The sequence below is a fragment of the Oryzias melastigma genome, linkage group LG2, assembly GCF_002922805.2.
Source record: "Oryzias melastigma strain HK-1 linkage group LG2, ASM292280v2, whole genome shotgun sequence".
Taxonomy (NCBI): domain Eukaryota; kingdom Metazoa; phylum Chordata; class Actinopteri; order Beloniformes; family Adrianichthyidae; genus Oryzias; species Oryzias melastigma.
In genome coordinates this window covers 10,692,798-10,703,139 of record NC_050513.1, presented here as the reverse complement: position 1 = coordinate 10,703,139, position 10,342 = coordinate 10,692,798, and the positions used below count along the sequence as shown (strand labels likewise).

Sequence of the window (10,342 nt, the reverse complement as noted above, 5' to 3'; positions counted from 1 at the left end):
CGTTCCCGTCCGACGTGAAGGACTTGACCAAGCGCATCAGGACGGTGCTGATGGCCACCGAGCAGATGAAGGACCACGAGAACGACCCGGAGATGCTGGTGGACCTCCAGTACAGCTTGGCCAAGTCCTACACCAGCACCCCGGAGCTGCGTAAGACCTGGCTGGACAGCATGTCCCGCATCCACAACAAGAACAGCGACCTGTCAGAGGTACTTCTATTCACCAAACTTGAATAAAAGCCCCTCTAAAGTTCAACCCGCCCCTCACCTGCGATCATCTTCTCCACCTGCAGGCGGCCATGTGTTACGTTCATGTTGCAGCTCTGGTGGCTGAGTACCTGTGGAGAAAAGGTGAGTATAGCTAATTGTTATCTAACCGTTAAAGCTACAGCCTGATGATTTTATGAGCTTCATTTACGGGGGGGCTGTAAAATGATTCACTGGTAAATATTTTTCACAGGAACAGCCATTACCTAGAATGATTAATGAAATTGTTTTGCAGTGGGGACAAATAAAACGTTTCTTCCTGTTTGTTTGGTCTAGTTTAAGTGTTTGACTTAGACTAAAACTTTTAGGTTTAACATGTAAACAGAAAAAAAATCACCAACAAAACATAAAGTAATCTAAAAAGTTAAACGTCACACATCTTTATCTGACACGCTCGGGACAGTTCAAGGTTCTTCTTGTGTGAAAAAACTCGCCGACGCTGCATTTTGAAGATAAATACTCGTCATTTGGATATTTCCAAACATATGCGTGAGCGTTTTATGGACAGGAGTTCCTGTAGATATACTTTATTTTGTTTAACAAAGAAGTTCTGTATGTTTACACCTTTATAGATAAGCTAAAGGTTATATTTTGTAACATAGACATACAAATCTAATCAAAATCTACACTGATTTAAGGAAACAAAGCCATGAATTATTCTTAGATTGATGCTACATATTGACAATTTAAGCCTTAGTGTCAGGTGATGTAGGCTTTTGGGTCTTTAGAGAGGAGCGACTGCGCTTTAAAAGGAGCACAGGTGCGCCTTGCAGTTCCTTTGAGGGCTCCTGTGCGTTCCTTGATGTCTGATAATGCACTCTTCTAAGCGCATTATCCTGCTTATACCATGGTCACTTACAAAAGGTTTTTTTTTTTTTTTTTTACATTTCTTTGATTTAGATTTGGCATGTTTAGCGGCACTGATCTAAACTGCCCCAGCAAAGGAAAGCGGTATATAAGCTGATCGTCACGATATGTTAAATAAAGCATCAGTTCAGAGAGAAAGTTCACCTCTTACTGCTTGTTTTTGTCCAGATTAAGAAGAAAAACTTAGTTTTAAAAAAGCCTGCGTAGTGATATAAAACATGTGAGATATGATAGTTGATATTTTAGGGTATATCTGTTGTTTAAGGGTGTAATCACACTGGACTCATTTAGTTTGCTAAAACTGAACCAGAATTAGTTTCCCCCGATAATCCGGAACTACTTTTTGGTCCAAATACACGTAACCGGACCCTGGTCCGGGACCAGGAACCGCTCTCGGAGCCGTCTTTTAAGGTGGTCTCGGTTTGTTTCCAATCAAACTGAGTTGTATCAAACATTGGTATATATAGTCAGAACTCTATGGACCCTGAAGTCCAAAGCACGAGTTCTAGACTACAGTTTCTACAAGCTTCCTGTTGAGAGTTGTGAATTTGAAGTTTTTCAAAATCCTCACATTTTGATTTAAATAAAACCCCCAAATATCAAATGTTGGAATTCCTCAAATGACCACTAGAGGCTGGTTTCAGCTATTTATTTACTGACTTGTGTTAAACGGTTCACATTCTCACAGCTTGTTTACTCCCTGGTTTCTCAAACTTATATTTATTGTTGTTATTTCTGTTGTGGGGGTCAATTTTATTCAATCACATTGTTTGATTTCCAATTTTTCAATTGCTATGCCCCTTTTTATGTCAAGGGGATCTGGAGGAGTATCCCGGACGAGCCCCCAATTTGTGTTACATTGTTAAAGAATGCAACAAAAAAGTGAAAAAAAAACAAAATTAAATATACCATTAACTCAAAAACTCTCACAAGCAAACTCAGGCTGGAAATAAGATTTATACATTTATTTATTTGTATGATGTGTTTGAAGGCTAAGCTGGAGGTCCTCGTCCAATCAGGTGCTCCAGACAATTTGGGCACAATTTGCTAAGAAAATCTGGGAGATTCCAATAAAAACTTGGGGGTGGTTTGAGGGGTGGAGTTTTTTTGTGGGTCTGTTTTGTCATCAGACACATTCTTGTACCGTCAAGATAAAAATAAAGTGTGTCCTTTTTGGTAGGGATGTTCAGGCAGGGCTGCTCCGCTTTCCGGGTCATCACTCCCAACATCGACGAAGAGGCGGCCATGATGGAGGACGTGGGGATGCAGGACGTTCACTTCAACGAGGTCTCACCAAGTTCCATTTTTTTTTTTTTTTACGATTATACAATAATGCCTGAAGTTCTACCATTTTTTTTATGAGTTTTATTCAAATATGTTGACACTTTTCTCGAATTGGTCACCATAAACGTTCTGTGTCATCTCCTAAAAACCCAGATTTGGGAGTTTCTAATACTCAAAGATGAAAGTGCCTCCTTGTGTCTTTAGGAGGTCCTCATGGAGCTGCTGGAGGAGTGTGCTGACGGGCTTTGGAAGGCGGAGCGTTATGAGCTCATTGCTGATGTTTATAAGCTTATTATTCCCATTTATGAACAGCGCAGAGACTTTGAGGTAATCGGAATTAACCGATAATCTGTTTTTACTTGAAATATCCATTTTTTTTAGTTTAGCGACAGAATTGGCTAAATAAAATTGTTGTTTTCTACAATTTAGATACAATTTCAAATGAAATCCGAATATTTTTTTTTATTTTATTAATTGTTATCTAAGTAGAATTGCAGGTTTTTAAGGTCCATTAAGTCTCAGTTTTGTAGCTTTCTTTAAAATTGTTGATAAAGGTTTTGTCATCCTGGTGGACTCATAAAGCAATTATACATTTGTAAGAGAAAGTGCTTTACATAGTTTGTTTAAAAAAATAAATATAAAAGCAACCACTTAAAAGCCCTCAATACAGTAAAAAAGTAGTGGGCCTAAAGTTGATCCATGGGGAACCCCAAACTTGATTTCACAGGCTTTTTTGAGCAAAAATGTTGTGAGATAGAAATAGTATCTTCTCAGCCTCTTAATATAAGGATTGTCTCTGTATTGTGGTTTGTAATAAAATCAAATTAACACTTTTCAACAACTTTTTTTTATTTTAAAAACGTATTTATTGGATGAAAACGTCATGTTAAACTTCATGTTAAAATGGGTACTGGTTGATACTTATCAAGAATGTTTGGATCTAAATTGGGTCAAACATGTATGATAAGAAAAATGCACTTCTTTTAAGTATTTAAGATAAAAAAAAGACAATTTGTTTAAAAGTGATGTGGATTTTGAGTCTAACAGGAAGATGATTGACTATATTAATTTAAATTTTTTTTTTTTTTTGCTCCAGAAATTAACACATCTGTATGACACGCTGCACCGTGCCTACACAAAGGTCATGGAGGTGATGCACTCCGGCAAGAGGCTGCTGGGCACGTTTTTCCGAGTGGCGTTCTTCGGACAGGTAAACCGCCAAAAACATTACTTTTTTTACTCCAGTGTTGACGTTCTTTGAATTACCGTAACTCAACAACTGTTTACTCAAACAAGGTAAATATTCTGAAATATAGAAAAGCATTTTTTTTGTTTACGAAATCAGTGTAAGCCGCATTGCTTTAGAATCCGTGTAAATTACGTTAATAAAGTAAAACAGTCAAATAGTTACGGTAGTTTAGTTTAAAGCTAACAATGGTTAAGATATGCATTTTACATGCAGTTTACCCATGGATCGATTAGTCGACTAATCCGAAAACGTAATTAGTCAATAATTAAAATAATCATTTGCAACATCCCTATTGCTGTGATACATGTACAACTGAGTTTTCCAAGTTACACTCTAAAAAAGTTCCTATACACTTTTGAGATACATTGCGATATGTATTGCATCGCGATACCTATTGCATCGCCAGATTCTTGCCAACACACACCCCTAGTTCAAATTTTGAGTTCTTAGGTCGATGCATCAATTCCAATTTTAGGAGGTTAATGTTATTGTTTTTTTTGGTTTGTGGAGTAGATAAACATTGACTGATACATACACATGAACTGTCCTTACTAAACTTTTTAATGGAAATGTCTCCTCTTTCCCCGCCTCCCCAAGGCTGCGGTAAGTGTGGACACATGTCAAACTCTCTATTTTTATATCTTTCTTTCTAAATTAAAGTCACTATTCAAGTTTTAGATTTTTATGTCTTTTTTTTTTTCGTGTTCTCAGGAACACAAGAAGATTTTTGTATTCATTCTAATTATGTTTTTCTGTTTTTATTCAAATTATGTTCTATAGATTTTGATTGTGTTCTTTTATTTTGAAAAGATCTTAGTTTTGATCTGCGTCCTCTGTTGTGCAGCCAATCAGATCCCTGCTTGCATGAATGAACTTTGTAGAAAAAGCTGTGATATTTGTGTGCTTATTTATGCTTAACACTTATCAAATGTTTAAAAATTTGGATAATGTCTATTCTTTATATATCTGGTGAGTTTTAATACATTTTAATTTGGCTGCAGTTTGTAGTTTTGACGCTAGATGGCGCCAGTGTCCCTTTAATTTCACTTTTGATGCAAACATTGATTGTTGTTCGTTTATGTACAACAGGGTTTCTTCGAGGATGAAGACGGGAAAGAGTACATCTACAAGGAGCCAAAGTTCACGCCTCTATCGGAAATTTCCCAGCGGCTCCTGAAGCTCTACTCCGATAAATTCGGCCAGGAGAACGTCAAAATCATTCAGGACTCTGGGAAGGTGCAACCAAATTAGTCGAGTGTATTTTTTTAGAAACAATAAGGCCCCAAAACGAGTCGTCTCATTTGTTCGCCACACAGGTGAATCCCAAAGACCTGGACTCCAAGTACGCCTACATCCAGGTGACTCACGTGACCCCCTACCTGGACGACAAGGAGCTGGAGGACAGGAAGACGGACTTCGAGAAGAGCCACAACATCAGGCGCTTCGTGTTCGAGACGCCGTTCACCGTTTCAGGGAAGAAGCAGGGGGGAGTGGAGGAGCAGTGCAAGCGGCGCACCGTTCTAACAAGTACGTCTTCCTTTCTTGACTTTTTCAGGAAATTGGACCAACCAGGTTTAGAGATTAGAATAATCTAATATTATAGTCTGGGACCCTTCCATCAGAAAGATCTTTAAATTGAAGTAATTTAGGAAAGACTGTTGTCCTTTCAACATAGATGCTGTAATTTCAAAGAAAAAATAGAATACTGGCATTGACTCCATCTTAATATTTGGCTGCTAAACTCTTTGTCATCAATGAAATCCTCAAAATGTTTCTTCTATCCATCTATAAACTTCTCAGGTTCTCTTGTAGTTCCTTTGCAATATGCCCACGCTCTTGAACGTTTGCAGGGTTCCTTTCTCCAGGGACACATTTCTTGGATTGAGTTCAGGACTCATAAACCAAAATGATCATTCATTGGCTAATTCATGTCACATGTGTGAAAGGAATTCATGATCCTCATTTGGGATTTGTAACAGTTTTGGGTGCCAATGCCGTTGACCTTACTCGTGATGTTTATGTTTTTTTTTAGTATTTCTCGATGCAGTAGTGCATCCAAATAACATTCATTTAAAAATATATATATATATTTATTAATTTTGTAAATTATTTGTTTTATTTTTAATCAATTTATTATTTGTTGGTTTTTTAATCATTTTTAAAAATATATTTATTTATGAAAAAAAAAAAAAATCATTGCCAGAATTTTTAAATTTAATATTTGTACATTAAGCATTATTTTTCTTTTTTTATAGACATTTTTTATTATATTTTTTATTTTTGTGAATTATTTATGTTTTCTTTTTTTTCATTTATTTATTTTAGTTTTGAAAATAAATAAATAAACAAAAAACTCTCAGAATTCTGAAATGTAATATTTTTACATTTTTTATATTTTTATTAATTTATTTTTTTATGACGTTTTTATTTATTTATTAATTGTATCTTAATTTATATATAAATGTACAATTTATGTTTTGACTAAATTAGTTATGTCTTATTTTTAATTGATGTATTTATTTATCATTGTTTTTATCTTTTTTTGTTTATTTATATATTTTATTTTTCAAAATAAATAAATTAAAAAAATGTGCCAGAATTCTAAAATTTACATTCGTACAGTAACCAATGGTTTATTCGTTTTTGGAATTTATATATTTATTTATTTTATTTTTTGTTAAATATTTTTTTTTTAGTTTTATATTTATTTAACATATTTAATAAACAAAAAAATCAAAGACATTGGTTGAATTCTAAAATTCCCCATTTGTACGGTATCCAGTGGTTTATTATTAGTGGTAGTTTTATTTAGTTCTGCCACACACTCTGCATTTTCTGTTGTTGTTTTTGATTGCACACATACGTTTGTTTGTTTTCTCCCAGATAAATATTAAAATGATTTGTTCCGCCTTCAGCTGCATCTCAAGGTTCAGGTCTTATCTTGTTTCGTTTTGCTGACCTGGCCGTCAGCGTGACTGTTTACATGTATCCGTCTTCATATCTTCTTTATGAACGGCTCCACGTATTATTACTCGTATCAGCGTCTATGTGTTAAGATTCCACTTCTGCTGACTCACTCCCGGTCCTCCGTCCAGCCACCCACTGCTTCCCGTACGTCAAGAAGCGCATCCCCGTCATGTACCAGCACCAGACCGACCTGAGCCCCATCGAGGTGGCCATCGACGAGATGAGCTGCAAGGTGGCCGAGCTGCGCCTGCTGTGCTCCGCCTCCGAGGTGGACATGATCCGGCTGCAGCTCAAGCTGCAGGGCAGCATCAGCGTTCAGGTATAGGGAGCACCGGCGCCGCTCGCCAACATGGTTCTTGAGGGGTCTAAGCTCACCTCTCTTCCAGGTGAACGCCGGTCCTCTCGCCTACGCCAGAGCCTTTCTGGATGATAGCAGTGCCAAAAAATACCCCGACAATAAGGTCAAGCAGTTAAAGGAGGTGTTCAGGTACTGATTTCTGCTCTGCAGCACGTAGAAGGCTCTACACCAGTAACACCAATCACACATCCTTCTGTAGGCAATTCGTAGACGCCTGTGGTCACGCGCTGGGCGTCAACGAACGACTGATTAAAGAAGACCAGCAGGAGTACCACGATGAGATGAAGGCCAACTACCGGGACCTGACCCGAGAGCTGTCTAACATCATGCATGAACAGGTGTGCTCTCTGATTTTAGAGATGTTCATGTATGAACACTTCCTGTTTACTAACCCTGTTTTTTATCTTCTGCTCTCCTTGTGCTGGACTGAACAGATCGGATGGTAAAGCTCATTCAGTTACTGTACATATCATTAAACCGCATCTCTCCTTCTTAACCCTTTAACGTTGGAGATGTAACCAGGGACGCCGGAATTTGACTTATCGTAACTCGCGATCAAAGTGAATCAAAGTGTTTTCTGAATCCAATGGATCTTGGTTCATTGCATAAACCAGGGGTCATCAGAAAAGTCCTTAGAAACAGTTGCTAGGCCTATAAGTCGCAGATGCCAAAAAAAATGTATGTAAAAATCACAATTAAGTTGCACTTTTGGGAGAAATTGATTTAACAAAAACGGTAACAAGAACAGACTTTTAATCTTGAAAGCCAAATCATAACATAGGAATATCTATCAATCGAGGTCTGAATTTGTGCATGCTTCACTTCCGTAACCATATTCATCAAAAAGAGGAGGAATATAGTATATTAGCGCAACATATGAACAATTATCCTAATAACCGAAGCATAAAGAACGCTTTGTATCAATAAAAATCTTTAAACCCATTACATTTTTCTTCCTCTGTGTGCCTTTTGGACAATTCCATCAAGCACAACGCACTAGGGGTGTGTATGGCAAAGAGTCAGGCGATACAATATGTATCAATACATGTCTTGATACTATATGTATCATGATACGTGTCTCAGGATATCATACGTATCTATCGATACAATATGTATCACGATACCTGTCACTCAATGCGTATCTCAATATGTGTTTCTTGATACACTTCCCAATACATGCCTCAAGGCATGATACTTATCTCGATACGTGTCTCTTGAAACGTATCACGATATGTGTCTCAAGGTATGATATGTATCTCGATGCGTATCACATTGTATGATGCGTATCTCATTACGTGTCTCTTGATACATATCCTGATAAGTGTCTCACGATACGATACGTGTCTCTTGATACGATACGTATTCCGATATGCGTCTCACTGTAAGATACGTATCACGATACGCGTCTCTTGATACAATACGTATTCCGATATGTGTCTCACTGTAAGATACGTATCCCAATACGTGTCTCTTAATAGGTATCACGATACGCGTCTCACTGTAAGATACGTATCACGATACGCGTCTCTTGATACAATACGTATTCCGATACGTGTCTCACGGTATGATACATATCTTGATACGTGTCTCTTGATACTTATCATGAAATGTGTTTCACGATACGATACGTATCTCAATACATATTCCGATACGTGTCTCATGGTATGATACATATCTCGATACGTTTCTCACAGTACGATGCATATCTCAATACGTGTCTCTTGATAAGTATCACAACATGTGTTTCTCAATATGATACGCACACAACGGTCTTACGGTATGATACGTATCTCGATACGTGTCACTCGATGCATGTCTCCTGATACGATAGATATCACGATATATCCCACTGTACAATTAAAAAAATTCCTCTTTTGTTATGATTTTTTTTAAAAACTGTGAATATTAATACACGTGTCTTTCATTGTTATAAAATGCTAAAATTATTTTTATTTAATGATCACAACATTAAGCGTTGCAACTGTAATTCATATACAAGTTGCTTTATCCCACAAATTCACGATGCTTTATTTTTTGTTAAATTAAGAAATATTTATTTTTAAAGTTAACAGTCAGTATTGTCTGATTTCCACAACAAAATCATTTTGAATATGTATAAATGGATAAATCTAGGATTTAAATTGTTAAGGGGCCTAACCAGGATGGAAAACAAAAGTAAGACGCTGAAGGAGGCTCATAAATAATTATTGAAATTAAATTGATGCTATTATCACCAAGCAAAATATCGCGATATATATCGCCAAATTGATTTCCCCCTACAACATTCGACTTCTGTTTTGCTGTCAGTATTAAATACTAACACACACACCTACAGTGCCCTCTAGTGGTTGTTAGTGGGAACATGATTACCAAAGAGCCTATTAAATTTAAAACGAAAATCACATTTAAGTATCACCTGATTATACGTCAAAATCTTCCAAATAAACGTTATAAAGATTTGTCAAACTGAATACATTCTGTACAGCCAATCAGGACACAGAATGCAATATACTGGGAAAAAACATGCAAATTTGCACTAAAAAAAACAGCAAGACTGCAAAACGGGAACTGCAATATAGTGAGGGAACTGTATTTTTAAAAAAATACTCCTCCAAACTGATTGATTCAGTGTTTTCTGACAGTTTTTACTGATTTTCTTTCCAGATAAACCCAATCGAAGAGGGTTCCAGGAATACTCTGAACAACTCCATGGGTATCTTCAATGCCATCAGTGGCACACCAAGCCCCCACGGCTCCACCACCATTCTCTGACTGCGTTTTACTCCAGTTTAGAACACACATCCCCAGTACCTGAAGAGTCAATCAGGTTTTTTTTCTTTTTTAAAGACTCAAACTAAAATTGCCACTATTTTTTGCTCTATTTTCTCCCAGTTTCTTGGCATCGGCTGAAAAAAGTTGGTGTTTCCTATGGAGACCACAGTTTTGAATTCAGTGGCAGTTTTGTTGTTTTTAAATGAAGTACCAATCCAGACTGACAACTTCAAATATGTTTTTGTTTGTCCAAAACTATTTCCTTTAGAAGCGATTAAAACACTCCCATTCATTTAAAGAGGTAAACCGCTAAATATTTAAAAAAAAAACTGATTTTTTTCTTCCTATTTTCCACTGGGGCTCAATTTTAACATCAGATGCATTTATTTTAGCTAGTTTAATAGAAAAAAATATGTTTTTTTTTAACTTACTGGACCTAAATGCCAAGAGAGCCACAGTGTTTTTACCGTGTTTTATGAAAAGAAAGCGTGTGCAATATTTTCTATTGTATTATTATTATTATTATACAGCACAACGGATCATTCCTGCCAAAGAAAGTAGAAAACGGTTGTGCAATCC

The 10,342-nt window shown here is 36.6% G+C and overlaps 1 protein-coding gene across 1 annotated transcript in view; it reads left to right on the top strand.

Annotated features, from left to right (window-relative positions):
- dock9b (dedicator of cytokinesis 9b) overlaps positions 1-10,081 on the top strand; it is a gene marked incomplete in the record, with an annotated part of 63,273 nt that extends 53,192 nt beyond the window's left edge. Inside the window, 12 exon segments of the mRNA XM_024294234.2 lie at positions 1-209; positions 293-350; positions 2,314-2,420; positions 2,622-2,744; positions 3,514-3,627; positions 4,264-4,269; positions 4,756-4,902; positions 4,983-5,193; positions 6,762-6,952; positions 7,020-7,120; positions 7,191-7,329; positions 9,656-10,081. Of these exon segments, the coding sequence (XP_024150002.1) occupies positions 1-209; positions 293-350; positions 2,314-2,420; positions 2,622-2,744; positions 3,514-3,627; positions 4,264-4,269; positions 4,756-4,902; positions 4,983-5,193; positions 6,762-6,952; positions 7,020-7,120; positions 7,191-7,329; positions 9,656-9,763 (1,514 nt within the window).
- Between the last annotated feature and the right edge of the window lie 261 nt (positions 10,082-10,342).